Source organism: Amyelois transitella, chromosome 14 (assembly GCF_032362555.1).
Source record: "Amyelois transitella isolate CPQ chromosome 14, ilAmyTran1.1, whole genome shotgun sequence".
In the NCBI taxonomy this organism is placed as follows: domain Eukaryota; kingdom Metazoa; phylum Arthropoda; class Insecta; order Lepidoptera; family Pyralidae; genus Amyelois; species Amyelois transitella.
The window spans coordinates 1,023,233-1,040,747 of record NC_083517.1 but is presented as its reverse complement, the minus strand read 5'-3'; the positions used below and the strand labels follow the sequence as shown (position 1 = coordinate 1,040,747).

Genomic DNA, 17,515 nt, shown 5'->3' with positions numbered 1-17,515 from the left:
AAGTGTAGTAGAACATGAATGCCAAAATAATGGATGTCCGTAAAAACTCTTAAATGGGGCGACATGAGAGGGGTGGCACTACCCCCCTCAATTTCGAATCCTGGCTACGCCCACGTGACCAAATAGCCCTGTTTATTTGTTCGGTGTAACGCCAACGATTACTTACTTATGAGATAATATTCGTTGATATGTAATAATAACAACATATTATCGGCTATTTGTGATCTTGCGTTAACCGTTGTTCCTTTGAGTAATTATAATAATGATGTAAGTAAACTGATGTTTTATCTGGAAGCTGGAAGAGATTTCGTTCTACTTTAGCGGGTCGATTTGACTCCCATTTTATCCACTGTTGCTTGTAGTAGGTACGGTACAGATTTCTGATCAACTTGAGGAGAGAAAATTATTAATTTGGATGCACAGATTACCCCTAATTGAGGGTAATCAGGGTTTAGATTTAACATGGTTCAGCTACCAAAAAAGGAAACTGCTAAAAGAAATGAAAGTGTACTATTGTTGCCGCTGGTCCTTGGAAAGTTCAAAAGTGACTTCGTTTTGAAAATAGGTAGTAAGCAGGTAATAGAATGTGTGAAAATCACTATAAGGTGACCTAAGATAGAGGTCAAAATTAAATTTAAAAAATATACCTAGCAACTCCTAGCAATAATTTTTTCAAAACTTATATTTGAACTTTTTGACTCGTGGAGTTACCGAGTATTTCATCTTTATTCCTCACAGGGTAGACAGAGGCAACTTTTTCAAAAATAAAATGAATAGCCATTTTCAGCTATATGGTTTAATGATAGAATAGAATTGAGATTAAAATAGTGACTGGTTGCTAGTCAGTCGCCGACAAAAACAATCCCATGTTTCTTCTTCCTCTTGGCTTTCCAGATGGTTGCATTAACCTCTAGAGAGCCCGGGTTATACCTTTGACTATGGATCCTGGATTGGGTGAGTCAGGTTTTACATGAAGCGATACCCGTCCGATCTCCACAACCTTTGCCGGTAAACCTAAACGTATTTGATCGATCATGGTTACAAACATCCAGTTGCCTGAATGTGCAGGTTTCTTCACGGTTGGTTTTAAAACTACTTAATGTACATAATTTTGAAAATAGTCATCGGTACATAGCCAAGGACGGATTCGAACCTGTGTATACCTGTGTTTCTGATTAATTGTATAAGATTTTATAATAAATTACCAAAAAGTGTTCTTGAAATGAATGATAGAAAATTCAAACAGTATATTAAAGTTGAGCTTTGTAGGAAAGCCTATTACAGCACGGATGATTATATTAATGATAAACATGTGTGGCCCGAGCTGGACATAATGGCCTCTTAAATGTTTGTGTATTTTTGACATGATCTTGACATAATTTGTACAGTATGTACATATTTTATTTTTTATTTATTTTATTTGACGAAATATTCATATTGACATAATCAGTTCTACATTCATACATGTTTTTTAATGTAGACAATGTGCATTCGTCCACGATTTAGATTTAAGAGATCTATATTTGTAAATTGACGTCCTATGAAAATGCTGCAGTGTAGTTTGTTCCGCCGCTTCTTCTACACATGCGCTTTGGAAGCGGTAGTAGTTATAATTAGATTTAAGTTATGTGACGTCAATAAGTGATACCTTGTATCCAATTTTGAATTATATGGTGGCCAAAAGAAATAATTACAAACTTCCCGCAAAAAATATCGCGCCAAAATTTGTTTTTTCACAATTCATTGAACTTTGAAGCACAGATTTTATATGTTTGAACCTCATACGTCAATGTCAGATAATGGCAGCTAACAGTTCCGCTGTTCGGTAGATCAATCCGAGACAGGCAGTTTTTTGTTTTCAGTTGTCAATAAAGTAAGATTGTGGGTGGATGTGCTCCATGTAAAAGAATATATTTCGTTTTCATTATTCTCTACTGAATTGCATTTATTTTACATTTCTATTATTCTTACTAAACTAAAATACGTGCAAGTAAACTTTTTTATTTCAAGTGACTCTTCGCTATCGTTATGATATAAATCGGCATTTAGTTTTTCAACAACCTTTGAATTCGGTCATAATGGGTCGTTTCCTATCACAGGACAAATTGGAAGGTTTTGAAAAATACAAGGTTGGTGGAATGCTTCACGAATATTGTTTTGAACAGAATAAGAAACAACGATTACATATCCTGCGTGTATTTATTTTAAATCTTTTTAGAATTTGTACTGTGACCTTTAACATCTTGTCTCCGCCTTCATAACCGGCCGGCCGTGATACAACGCAAAAAAATTTGATACCTCAATGTTTACATACTACACGAGAGTTGTTTTTCAACAAGATTTATTTCATTGTTTTGTTTTACTCTGTTTCAGTATAATTCAATTGACACATGCATTCTCAGCAAATATGTTATGCACCCGTTTTGGAACTGGTGTGTTCAGGTATGTAAATATTTAAATAATTAGTACATTTTCCAAATTTGCAATTTTCCAAAAATCTATTCATAATTTCGTAAAACTATATTTTTGTCTGATAATAGTTTTTTAGTGTTTTTGTAAATATTATGTAAGTATTTTATATATTTAGTCTATTCAATTAACATTCAAAAAATTATACACATTCAAAATACCCAATTATTCTTGCATTTAAAGTTGACCTTATAACTAATAATAAATTGATATTTACAATGTTAATAATATGATTTATTTATTTAAACTTAATGCACATTATACCTACTTTATGCACAACAAGTGGACTTATAGAATGACATAAAATTATATAAACTGATATGATGAACCTTGAACAATAAAAAGTAAATATATGTAACATAAAATAAGTTAACAGTAAAAAAACAAATAAAATAATATATCCAAGTCACGATTCTCATTAGTTAATAAAAATTAAAATAATATATTTAATTAGCTATTCAGACAGCTATTGGTCTCAAGGTAGCAAAATATGAATAATAAATTAAGTAAAAAATTCTGCCTGTTTTACAAGTAAACTTGACATGGCATAGATTTTCTGAATTTTGTCTCACATAGGGTGGGCCCAAACAAATAAAAAAAAACAATAAAAAAAAAGAAAAGAACTTTATTTTTCATATACAAATAAAATTTGAATTTAAAAATTAATTTTAACCTATAAGCTTGGTATAATGAGTACTTGATTATATGCTTCTAAATAAAAAACCTTGCTGGTAATTGTATACATGCACAGTAGACCTTCATAGTATCTATTGCTTCTTGCTTCTTCAACAAACAACTAATGTAGAACCGTGATTGCAGTTCTGTCCGGTGTGGGTGGCACCAAACCTCCTAACATTCGCTGGCTTCCTACTCACAGTCCTAAACTTCCTACTGTTCTCGTATTACGACTTCGGCTTCTACGCGCTCACCCAGCAGAATAAGGATGGTGACTCGATTCCTCGGTGGGTGTGGGCCGTGTCGGCTGTTAACCTGTTTGTTGCGTACACACTTGGTAAGCATTTTTTTTAATTTGAACACACTAGGCAACAGCTCACAGACACCCCTGACTTGAGACCAATACTTGGGGTATAAATCAATAGTGCCGTGTGGTTCCCGGCACCAGTACAAAAAAGATTAGGACCACTCCATCTCTTTCACATGGATGTCGTAAAAGGCTAACAAACTTGGAATTCTTTTTTTAGGAGATGGGCTAGCAACCTGTCACAGTTTGAATCTCAATTCTATCATTGAGCCAAATAGCTGAGCGTGGCCTGTCAGACTTTTCAATACTGTTGGCTCTTTTTACCCCACAAAGGGTATAGACGTGGCCATATGTATGTATCTATAAATCAATAGTGACCAATGAGTGCCGTGTGGCACCAATGTAAAAAAGATCTCCTCTTACTCCATCTCTTTCCCATGGATGTCGTAAAAGGCGACTTGGGGATATTAAACTTAGGACTCCTCTTGTAGGCGATGGGCCAGCAACCTGTCTCTAGAAACATCGAGAAGGCATTCAAACTCTTGTTTGCCATAATTAATCCTACTCATTACAGCAAATTACATACTATATGAAAAACTTTAGAATTCCTTACTATTTCCGTGTGAATTTACCTCTAAAATAAAATTACAGAAAGGAAACATTCTCATTTAGTAATTTTATGAACATACTCAATGTTTTTAATGATTCGTATCGTAATCAAACATGCATATCTTCAAGTTTTTTTTATATGGCGGTATAATAGTCTGGCTTTATGCCACATTAATAGTTATAAATGCTTTTTTTATTTAAAAAAATCCTAGTTTTACCGACACTCGAACCCGGGACCTTGTGACTCAGAGGCAAGCAGTTCACCACTGCGCCAAAGCCTAACTGACTGTTAGATTTAAAAAAAAACAAGTGTAAGTCTTGACCTTTTTTTCTTGCAACACAGGTGCTTGCCTACCCCGCCCTGTTATATACGTAGCCACTAATGCGTAACTAACAAAGGTCGCATTAGATTGTCTTCATTATCCAATTACAGAAGGATTAAATACAATAATGTAGGTGAATTGTATTTAGGATTTCTTCTTATAACATCTATACTGATATTATAAAGCTTAGGAGTTTATTTTGTTTGAACACGCTAATCTCAGGAACTACTGGTTCGAATTGAAAAATTCGTTTTGTTTTGAATAGACCATTTATCGAGAAAGGCTTTGGGTTATATAACATCCCGCTGCAACTTTTAGGAGCGAAGAAAGAATGGAAAATGTGAAAAAAACCAGGAAAAATTATTCATCCTTGAGTGTTTCAATGATGCCCAAAATAACTAATCCACGCGGACGGAGTCGCGGGCGCAGGTAGTCGTCGAATATGCATGAAAAGAGTAATGAGTCTGTAAGGATCGTAGCAATTGGAAATACATAGTCTCTGCCTACCCCAATGGGAAACAGGCGTGATGGTATGTATGTATATAATTTACGTTTTTCCCGAAAAATTTAAGTACCTAATTAATTTGGAATAAATAATTAATTTGGTTTTCAAGGTAACATTGTAATGGGCATTTCTTGAGCTTGCGTGTGATACCTTATCGTTACTTCCCATCTGGTAGATAGAGGCGAAACGGGCTTAAATCGATAGGTATGTAGGCTTTTAGTTTTCATTACGTAGGCTTCACCGCTGAAGAAGGATGACCTTCAACGGGAACTTCAAGTTTTGAGCAAAAGCTGTATTATTACTATACTAGCTGTGCCCGCGACTTCGTCCGCGTGGAATAGTTATTTTGGGCATCATTGAAGCCCTCAAGTATGAATAATTATTCCCGTACGTATGTACATGTAGTCACGTCTATATTCTTTGCGGAGTAGACAGAGCCAATTGTCTTGAAAAAACTGCAGGGCCACGTTCAGCTGTTTGGCTTAGCAAAAGAATTGAGATTCAAATAGTGACAGGTTGCCAGCCCATCGCCTAAGAGAAGTATCCCAAGTTTATAAGTCTTGAATAAATGGATGAATGAATGAATTATTCCAAATCCTTTTCATCGAAAATCCTCGTCCACGACCAATCTCCAGTGTGGGTCGTTGAGTGTCGTCAATATAATTATAATTAGTAACCGGAATTGGAGCATAATGTCGAAATGGCATCGTCTCTATTCCGCGCTATCTACAATTCTTAACATTAGATAAGAGAGGGCACAAACAATCAAATCTTAAAGGAATCGTCCCGTGTCAATGAAATATAAATCGTTATGTTCTTACACTACTATTATATACATACATACATAATACATATAGTCACGTCTATATTCCCTTGCGGGGTAGACTGAGCCAACAGTCTTGAATATACTTACTGATAGGCCACGTTTAGCTTTTTGGTTTGATGATAGAATTGAGATTCAAATAGTGGCAGGTTGCTAGCCCATCGCCTAAAAGAAGAATCCGAAGTGTATAAGCCTATCCCTTAGTCGCCTTTTACGACATCCATAGGAACGAGATGGAGACCCCTCCAGCTATTCTTTTTTTTATTACACTACTATTACCTATATATATACATATAATTGCGTCGTTATCCCTTAGGCGGGGTAGACAGAGCTTATAATGAAAGGCCACGTTTAGCTGCGTTGAGATTCAAATAGTGTTAAGGTTGCTAGCCCATCGCCTAAAACATACCTACATATATAACCGCGTCTTTATCATAAGTCGGGGTAGACAGAGCGGATAATGAAAGGCCTATGAATGTGGCGTATCAGGCAGGCAGGCAGGGGATATAAACGTGATTGTATGTATGTATGTCTTATGTTACATACATACATACATATGATCACGTCTATATCCCTAGCGGGGTAGACAGAACCACCAGTCTTGAAAAGACTGATAGGCCACGCTCAGCTGTTTGGCTTAGTTATAGAATTGAGATTCAAATAGTGACAGGTTGCTAGCCCATCGCCTAAAAGAAGAACCTCAAGTTTATAAGCCTATCCCTTAGTCGCCTTTTACGACATCCATGGGAAAGTGCTGGAGTGGTCCTATTCTTTTTTCTAATGGTGCCGGGAATCACACGGCACTTTGTAATGTTAGTTTACATACATATATACATAAAATCACGCCTCTTTCCCTTTTCCTCTTTTCTTTTCTATGTGTGTGCCGTGTGGTTCCCGGCACCAATACAAAAAAGAATAGGACCACTCAATCTCTCATCCATCCCATGGATGTCGTAAAAGGCGACTAAGGGATAGGCTTATAACTTGTCACTATTTGAATCTCAATTCTATCATTAAGCCAAATAGCTGAACGTGGCCGTTCAGTCTATACGAGACTGTTGGCTCCGTCTACCCCGCAAGGGATATAGACGTGATCATATGTATGTATGCTTATCTATGTTAGTTTGCTACGTAAATTTATTTTAAACCACAGATGGCATTGATGGCAAGCAAGCTCGCCGTACGGGCACGAGCGGGCCGCTGGGCGAGCTGTTTGATCACGGCCTGGACTCGTACTCTGCTGTCCTCATACCTACATGCCTCTACAGCATCTTCGGAAGGTAATAATAATACTTATCTATGACGGCCTCTGTGGCGCAGCGGTGATACGCTTGTCTGTGACACCGGAGGTCCCGGGTTCGAATGCAGGTCAGGGCATGATGAGAAATGCACGTCCTCTAATTGGTCTGAGTCTTGGATGTTTATCTATCTAAGTATTTAGTATAAAATTTAGTATCGTTGACTTAATATTAGAAATCTTAAAATTCTCTAATATTAAGCATGTTATTATACATTCAAACATTCCTCCTGAATCACTCTATCTGTTTAAAAAAACCGCTTGAAAATCTGTTGTGTAGTTTTAAAGATATAAACATACATACATACGAACGCGGGAAGCGACTCTGCTTTGTACTATGTAGTGAAAATACAAATGTATAGCACAATTGGCGGACTTAATTCTAGAAGCATTATCTACCAGTCAACAATTTATTCATTCATTCATATGATCACGTCTATATCCCTTGCGGGGTAGACAGAGCCAACAGTCTTGCAAAGACTGAAGGCCACGTTCAGCTATTTGGCTTAGTGATAGAATTGAGATTCAAATAGTGACAGGTTGCTAGATCATCGCCTAAAAGAAGAATCCCAAGTTTATAAGCCTATCCCTTAGTCGCCTTTTACGACATCCATGGGAAAGAGATGGTGGTCCTATTCTTGTTTGTAATGGTGCCGGGAACCACACGGCACGGCACGGCTTTTATACTATGTAGTGAAAATACAAATGTATAGCACAATTGGCGGACTTAATTCTAGAAGCATTATCTACCAGTCAGTTATTCCTGAAGTTAACCCAAGATAAATGTTTACAGGGATGAGCTGAGCCCCCTGCGTTTCTTCTTCGTCATCTGGAACATCTTCATCAACTTCTACCTGACTCACTGGGAGAAGTACAACACGGGCGTCATGTTCCTGCCCTGGGGATACGACTTCACAATGCTGGTGAGGAATATGTGTGTGAATCACTTTCTTCGGCACAGCGCGCCGGCTGAAGTGAAAAGTCATTATTTGGTTTGCGCGTTCCAACCAACATACATACATATCATCACGTCTATATCACTTACGGAGTAGACAGAGCCAATAGTCTTGAAAAGACTGAGAGGTCACGTTCAGCTGTTTCGATCAATATGCTTTATACTAGACTGTTCCGTTGTTCTCACTTTTAAGTGGTCGTTTGTTTGTTTGTAAACTCCTAATTGCACAAAAAAGATGGAATCTTGTTGATTTTATTGAAATTATTTTTTTTATCCCAATTGGGATTTCTGTGCCGTGTGGTTCCCGGCACCAATACAAAAAAAGAATAGGACCACTCTATCTCTTTCCCATGGATGTCGTAAAAGGCGACTAAGGGATAGGCTTACAAACTTGAGATTCTTTTTTTAGGCGATGGGCTAGCAACCTGTCACTATTCGAATCCCAATTCTATCGTTAAGCCAAATAGCTGAACGTGGCCTATCAGTCCGCTCAAGACTGTTGGCTCTGTCTACCCCGCAAGGGATATAGACGTGATTATATGTATGTATGTATGTGATTCATCTAACACCCAGGTCCTATTTTTAGTTACTTCCTCCTGGCTAAAGCCAATAGTCCCGGTTGCATCCTCACCACTCTGGAGAGGAGCCCGCGGTATGCCTTTGACCATGGATCCTGGATTGGGTGAGTCAGGTTTTTATACGAAGCGATACTCCTGTAAACTTAACCCGTATTATATATCGGTCATGACCCTTAATTTGATAAAGTCCGGTGTGACGGACACTTATTCAAAATAAATCCTACCAAGTATTTATTTCATTTTCATCAATTTCTAATCGATTAAATGTTAATTTTTTTCCCAGCAGTGGGCTATTGTAGATTTTTTTTTTTTTTCATTTTTCCAGAACTTTATGACATACTCCTGAAACCACTAAATTGTCAAATTCATATATTTTGAATATTTTTATCGGTGCCAAATTAAGGGTTAACACATTCAATCGCTTGAATGTGCCGATTTCCTTGCGATGTTTTCCCTCACCGTAAGAGCTGGCTGGCTAGTAGGTATTCAAATTATGAACATAACTTCGATGATAATGGTCATTGGTACATGGCCGAGATGAGATGTGAACCTGTGCCTGTTTGTGTGTGAAAAAAAAATGTTGTTGATGTTTTTGGTTTTTTTTTTTTATTTATTTGGGATTACTTACAGTCGACCAAAATTAAAAATAGGAATATACCAAATAAAAAAAAAACAGCGCAGATAGAAAGTACTAATGGATGCGCTTAAATAATTATAATTACATACAATTACTGTGCCCGCGACTTCGTCCTTGTGGATTAGTTATTTGTGGATTAGTCATTGAAACCCTCAAGGATGAATAATTTTCCCCGTATTTTTTAACATTTTCCATTAGTTCGTCCTTCCTCGATACATGATCTATTCAACACAAAAATAATTCAATTCGAACCAGAAGTTCCTAATATAAACGCGTTCAAACAAACAAACAAACACTTCAGCTTTATAATATTAGTATATATATTTCAATAATCATACATAAATATAATTATTACCGGTATCTCTCGCTTGGCTTGCGAGAGGTACCGGGGTGCCGTGTGGTTCCCGGCACCAATACAAAAACGAATAGGACCGCTCCATCTCTTTCCCGTGGATGTCGTAAGAGGCGACTAAGGGATATGCTTACAAACTTAGGATTCTTTTTTAGGCGATGGGCTAGCAACATGTCACTATTTGAATCTCAATTCTATCATTAACCTTTTAACCGCGCGAGTCGCATATATGCGACAAATATTGCCGTGCCCCTACCGCCCGTGTCGTATTTCTGCGACAGAGAATATCCATGATTTTTTCGTTCTATTATCGTCCTATTAACTTCGTGGTATAACTAAAACTATTATTGAATAGAGCTATTTATTACAACAATTACTTAAAATTATGTTTCATAGCTCTAAGCATTGAAAAAACTTAAACAAAAATAAGTAATTGGCAGCTCGGACTTTTCTTCGGTGTCTATCGCGCGTGTCGCATAAATATGACCATAGGGATGGGATACAATGCAATGCGCATTTTAAAAACAAAATAACAAACAGTTAAATAATCAGGTATAATGCATCATTCAGCATGAAATAAACAGTGTCATACGAAATAAAGTTAAATTAACAAATATAACTTTAAACATAAGAATTATTAAAACGGTCGCTCCATTCGCTCTCACAAAGAATTAGTCAAAATAAGTTAGATTTCGGAAATTTTACTAATTTTCACTTAGAGATAAGCTTTCACCTTAAAGATGAATAATTGTGATACAAGAAGGCTGATTTTAAATAAAAACATAAAAAACTTTTTGACTTTTTTTTATCGATACAACGATTACTCCTCCTTATTTATTGTAGGTATTATTTTATCGATTTGTAGCGGCGCGCTAGGGGCACGACAATTGATATTTAGCCAAGCGCTTAAAAGGTTAAGCCAAATAGCTGAACGTGGCCATTCGGTCTTTTCAAGACTGTTGGCTCTGGCTACCCCGCAAGGGATATAGACGTTACCATATGTATGTATGTATGTATAAAAAATAGTATCGTATCTCGTAACACAAGTCTCGAACTTACTTCGAGGCTAACCCAATCTGTGTATTTTGTCCCGTACATATTTATTTACTCGTGCCCAGGGCTCGTGCCTGCTGCTGCTGGTGACCTCCGTGACCGGACCCCGGGCCTGGCACGTGGCGCTGCCCGGAGGCCTGACCCCGGGCACAGTGTTCGAATTCGTGTTGTACTTCTCAGCGATGCTCACCAGTCAGACTGTAATACTGTGGAATATATACAAGTGAGTCGCTTTGTTGTATGTAGCAGGTTTTTGGGTGAGCTTTGGCACAGGAACTTTGTAGTGAATTGTAGTTTGATTTGAAACTAAATCGAAATGCAGTAGGTACACTCTGTACGTAAATCTTTTTGAAATTGGCAATCCATAATATATAAATATAACATAATATATATATATATTATATATATATATCATATATATATATTTAAATATTAAAATCTCCGCCGAGCTTGCATGAAGAGAGTTATGAATGTGGATGAAGCGAAGGAAATGTGCAGAGATCGTGGCAAGTGGAAAGAGGTAGTCTCTGCCTACCCCTCCGGGAAAGAGGCGTGATTTTATGTATGTATGTATGTATTAAAATCTCATATAAATATATTAATCTGAACAATGTATTCTCTCGTCCACATTCTATTCTAAGTTTGGATATTTGTGAAGTTGAAGAAAATGCTGCAGTGCAGTTTGTTACCGCCGTTTCTTCTACACACGCGCTTTAGAAGCGGTAGTAGTTATAGATTTAAGTTATGTGACGTCAATAAATGATACCTTGTATCCAATTTTGAAAATAAATTTATTCTTTTCTATTCTATTGTGCCGCGCCGTGTGGTTCCCGGCACCAATACAAATAATTATAGGATCACTCCATTTCTTTCCCATGGATGTCGTAAAACGCGACTAAGGGATAGGCTTACAAACTTGGGATTCTTCTTTCAGGCGATGGGCTAGCAACCTGTCGCAATTTGAATCTCAATCATTAAGCCAAACAGCTGAACGTGGCCATTCAGTCTTTACGAGACTGTTGGCTCTGTCTACCCCGCAAGGTATATAGATGTGATCGTATGTATGAATGAATCTATTCTATTCTAAACGGATGATTGTTTTTACCTGTGTTTCACAATAAAGATGTTTGATTTGATTTGATTTGATTGGAATGTTTGGAGTTCAGATCGTACCGCGACCGCTCGGGCAAAATGCGCACGTTGCCGGAGGCTGCGCGGCCGCTGGCGCCGCTCGCGCTGTTCCTCGCGCTCAGCTCCGTGTGGGCTCTGTACTCCCCGTCGGACATCGTGACGCGCTGCCCGAGGCTGTTCTACGTGCTGACTGGGACTATATTCTCTAATATCAATGTGAGTTGTTTGTTCTGATAGGTTGGGAAGGTAAACTGGTTTATTCAAGTTTTTTTTGTATGTACACAATGTGCGTTGGTACACGGTTTAGATTTGAGAGATTTATCTATATTTGTAAATTGACGGCCGGTGAAAATGATGTTGTGTAGTTTGTTCCGCTGTTTTTCTACACATGCGCTTTGGAAGCGGTAGTAAGTAGTTATAATTAGATATAGATAAGTGATGTGACGTCAAAAAGTGATACCTCGTATCCAATTTTGATAATAAATCTATTCTATTCTATTCTTATCGAGGCACAAACACATGCGTAGGCGACAGTCGAGGGCGTTCATGCTTTATTTGCATTTATTCATCATGTACTGGCACTCGTCTTCTCCCTCCTGGCTTCAGTTCCGGTTGCATCCTCACCGCTCTGGAGAGGAGCCCGGAGTATGCATTTGACCATGGACCCTGGATTAGGTGAATCAGGATTTTACACGAAGCGACTCCCGTCTGACCTCCGCAACCTTTGCAGGAGAACCTAACCCGTATTGGATCGATCATGGTTACACATCCAGTTGCCTGAATGTTCAGGCCGAACTGGGATTTGAACCTGTACCTCTTTGCACTTCACACATTTTAACCACCTTATCGATTCGACCACCGACACTCAAAATACTCACCAATAGATGGCGCTAATTCTGATATATGATATTGTGAGTTGTTTTATCGACTGTTAACGTTTATTTCTTCCCATTAGACAGCGCCAGTGGTACATTCGTTTTATCTTTTTTATTTTATTAAAAGTCTTTAAAATATAACTTTGCTTCTGTAACAAATGTCAAATGCATACATATTTGACGTCAACCAATGTTGTTAAACCAAAAGATATGACATTACTAAATGATATGAAGTGTCTCATAATAATGAATAAAATATTTGAATTTTGATTTATATTTCTCTTTTCGCATCTACGTCATGGTTATCGTTCAATCCAGCTGTCACAGAGTACAAATTATATTTTGCGGGCTATAATATACATAGGTATCCCATATCATCGAAGTTAACAATAATTATTGTATAATTCCAGTGCCGCCTGATAGTGTCACAGATGAGCGACACCCGCTGCGAGGCGTGGAACCCCCTGCTGCTGCCGTACACGCTGTCCGTGCTGACGGTACTGGTGTTCAAGCCCTCGCCGAGAGCCGAGCTTGTTATGCTGACTGTACTGTGTGTGTCCAGTTCCATACAGCACATATACTACGGCACTAGAGTTGTGAGTACATATTATCTTTGTCACAAATGTCATTGGTGTTGCATTTTAGAATACCACCACTCCATATCTTTCCCATAGGTGTCGTTAAGAGCGAGTAAGGGAAAGTCAATTCTCGTATTTTATAGGCAGTACCACGGATGTCGTAAAAGGCGACTAAGGGAAAGGCTATTCTCTTATTTTTAGGACACTACCATGGATGTCGTAAAAGGCGACTAAGGGAAAGGCTATCCTCGTATAGCCATTAATTTCATTAAGCCCAACAGCTGAACGTGGCCTTTCTGTCTTTTTGATACTGTTGGCTCTGTCTACCCTGGCTAGGGATAAATATGTGATTATATGTATGAATATACATTTTTGACTGGTGCGGCTTATTTAATTTTTCAAACATTTTCTTCATTTCAGGTCCAAGAAATGTGCGAGCACTTTAAAATCAATTGCTTCCATATAAAACCAAAGATTAAATAATTAACTATAATTATTCCTATTAGTTAAACATTATTATAAACATGATATACGTGTTTAAATATTAAACTACCAGTTTTAAAAGGCGTAGAGGTTAGAAGAAGGTTGAAATAGTCAATTATACTTTTAGATAATGTGAGTTAAAAAAGGAAGCACATTTTGTGTTTAAATGTTTATATAGTCTATGGTTTATACGTTTAAAAAAAAACTTCACAAGTCATTCCGTGATTTGTCGTAAATCTGCGTGCATATATGTACTTCTGTGGCGCAGTCTGTGACACAGTAGGTCCCGAGTTCGAATCCCGGCCAGGGCATGATGAGAAACGTTTCTGATTGTCCTGGGTCTTGGATGTTTATATTTATTATAACATAGAGTATTGAGTTAGTATCTCGTAACACAAGTCTCGATTTTATTTTGATGCCAACTAAATCTGTGTGATATGTCCTATATAGGTATATTTATTATTTTTTTAAATATATATTAACTGAATGACTAGTCACGTGCTTATCAATTTAATCTTTTATTTAATTAAAACGTAAAAAAAAGGTTATTGTTATACATAAAATCTGCTTGTAAGGTCTGCATATACAAAGACTTGCTTTATTTTGTCAAGGGAAGAGTGATATTGTTTTTTTGTTTTTTAGAAGGTAGATAATTGATGCGTTTATAAAGCTATATTTATTTATAACAACGCCTTTTAAAACTGGCCTTTACTTTTACGGTGTAGGGGCAACGATGATGAAGTCATTTTTTATGGTGATGGATGAATAACAAGTTTCAGAAATACACCAAATTGGTATAGGCTTACTATACATTAATAGCTCTATAAACAATGTTGAAAATACAGAACATAGATTTCAGAACAGTGTTATAACGAGATTAAAAATAAACCATAGAATACACTCACGTCGTTCCGCCAAAAAGATACTCTGAAGATGCCATGGAAATATTCAAAAATCTTCAAAATCATAGTACAGGTAGGTACTGGTAGGTAAATGAAAACAATATTAATGAGTACCTACTTATTTTGTTTAAAAAAAATAACAGTTTTAAATAAATTTTACCAGAAGAAAAAAATACTTCTGAAATTTACCAATCTTTATTTAAAAAATTAATTTTCCAAGAGTCAGATTGTTTAATTTTTATATCTAAAGAAATGTACTATGAAAGTAGCAATATTATTACTAGGGATATCGAGATTCGTTCAGAGGATTCTCAGCTGCACAATTCATTCAGTCATTTTTTGTTTCAAACCTGCACATTCAAGCAACTGGATGTATAACCATGGTCGATCCAATACGGGTTAGGTTTACCTGCGAAGGTTGCGGAGGTCAGACGGGAGTCGCTTCGTGTAAAAACCTCAATGATTCCTTTATACATTGTATTCTATAAGATATATATGATGTATATGATATCTATAATTATACCAAACATATCATACCAATAACAACGGTCTTCCGTTAAAATGGCGAAGCCAACTTCCTAACGTCATTCCAAAATTGTGTGAGGCAGCTTACTGTCAATATAATATGTAAAATAATTATGTAGAACATTTCGCATTTATCTATGTAAAGTATGTAGGTATAGTGAAACTTCGAGATTCTGACCAATAGAGATTTTCTCAGTAGAAATTAGGATAACAGACAAAAAATTCAATACAAATATTTTTTGACAAAAGAAAATTAATATTACCTACTAAATGCTTGGATGTTACCAATATTTACTCGACTGCGCCAGATGGTAAGGTTATTCGTTCAACATAATCGATTCTAATCAAAAAATATTTGTAGTTAATTTTTAAGAACATTTTCAATACAATGTTACCACTTTTTTAAAAGGCAATTATAGACAAAAAAAATCCAATTTCATTCGAATAATATTGATATTATCATTATTATGTAGGAGAAATAGTTAAAAATCGATATAATATTTAGGTATTTTTATGAAACAACGCATAAAAATGAATATTATTATGTAACAACGAATAATAATAATATTTGATACATACATACCTAAGTGTACCCAAAAAAAAAATACTTATTTCTTGCTACATTGGTAAGTAATGCAATTTATCTTACTAACCTTGTTCCTGCTTATTTATAAGTTCATTGATTTCTTTGCTTACAATTGCTATCTGTTTGAGGTCCGATTTTTGTTTCTTATTTTTGAATATTTATTTTCTCCGTTGTTATTACTCTTTGGTTTCTGTTCTGAAGATCTCTTTCTTTATATTTTTAACTTTCAAATTTCAATTTCTTTCTCTTTTTAAGAGTGTCTGTGGTCGAATTGAACGAAGAATAAGGAGTCTTTTATGTATTTGTGCATATAAATATGTTTTCACACTCATTTAATCATTTATTTATTTCTTGAATATGTCCAGAATACACTGTTTAGCATATGATTGTTTGTTTGTATTTGAATAAGTCCTGTATAATTCCTTTGGAATTTTTTGAGTAGATACTGATATTTTTTTGTCTCCTTTGGTTATTTTGTGGGATGTATTAAGTTTTATATTTTTTGAGCTACCAGGGTGATCTGGAGAGCCAGATGTTGAGCGCTTTTTTCGTGTTTTCTATTTTCTATCGTCAATCTCCCCCCTGTATTTTGCTTTATTCTTTTCTAATAGAAACAAAATTATATTTTATTGGTGATGACTTGTCACACATGTCTATTTTATTTTCTAATATTTAAGTCTATATATTTATTTGTTTACAATTTACATGAACTTGTAGTATGCATGTAGAAGGGGTTGGTTAAGCAATACTGTAACCCCAGGATTTCAAATTTCACATTTAAGGGCCAGCCCGAATAGCGAAAAACTGTTGCTGTTGCGCTTTTTATTAACACGTGAAACGGGACAGCGATAGTTTTCTGCGCGATAAAAACGACGTCGCGCGTGCTAAGAGGGCAGAACCCCTTAAAAAAATCTGTTGATAAGCCAAGGAATCGTTTGTTTATGTTTATTAGCTCTCTCATAAGTGGAATCCAAAGTTACTAGTGGTACCTAGTCATTGTTTTAATTTGAAACATGAAATGTCAAAGCTGTATAATTTAAATGAAATTTGCATGTATATATTTCCATCAAGAAGAATCTCATTTTAACAAAGATGTAGTTTTTATTAGTGTTAATGTTAAATAAATTTTTGCAACAATAAACCTGATTATTATGATATGTGTAATATAAGCTTATTTTTCAGTCAATACTGTATAATATGTTCACTGTATTGTCATCCGAAACTACTATATAACTTTTTTTATTATTGAACATATATTCAGTCAATAACAATAAGTCAATTAGTGAGTAAAGACCAATTGCGCGAAGCATATGAGAAGCTTAGCAACTTTACAAAATTTAAAAAAAAAGTTGTTAATTTTATCTCTACATACAAACCATGCACATGTCTTATTGCAAAAAGACACCATTTTGTTGCAATAATATAGTTTTCGTATTTTAGTTTTGACTCTGTACATACACTAACATTTATGTGGACGTATAGATATAAGGGTGTAGTGACTATCAAAGCTGTAATTATTGCCGATAAACAACTGTTGTTTTTTGCTCTGAGTTGTGATTGAAACAAATGTAATATTCTGTTATCTCTTTTTGTATTAGGTTCATAACATACAAATACCTATAAGAGTAGGTTTTGGATATTCATTACTTCCTATATGTGTATCTCTTGTATATCCCATGTATTCTCCCACTAAGGTGAGGTCTATAGCCAGTGCAAAAATTTTTAACTATTTATAAGTACTTGGTTTGGACAAAATAAAGGATATCTTGCCATATTTAATGGGTTTTATTCCTATCCAATTTAGCTTCTAAGATGTAATAAGAAATTGCTCCTTACTTGGGTACTACCAAAG

The 17,515-nt window shown here is 36.0% G+C and overlaps 1 protein-coding gene across 1 annotated transcript; it reads left to right on the top strand.

Moving 5' to 3' along the window:
• Nucleotides 1-1,874: 1,874 nt before the first annotated feature.
• LOC106129137 (ethanolaminephosphotransferase 1) lies at nucleotides 1,875-17,428 on the top strand. The gene is made up of 9 exons (XM_013327609.2): nucleotides 1,875-2,129; nucleotides 2,374-2,442; nucleotides 3,289-3,481; nucleotides 6,865-6,991; nucleotides 7,802-7,931; nucleotides 10,649-10,806; nucleotides 11,750-11,930; nucleotides 13,000-13,185; nucleotides 13,588-17,428. Exons 1-9 carry the CDS (start codon nucleotides 2,079-2,081, stop codon nucleotides 13,648-13,650), a joined length of 1,158 nt encoding a protein of 385 aa, XP_013183063.2. The 5' UTR covers nucleotides 1,875-2,078; the 3' UTR covers nucleotides 13,651-17,428.
• The last annotated feature ends 87 nt before the right edge of the window (nucleotides 17,429-17,515 follow it).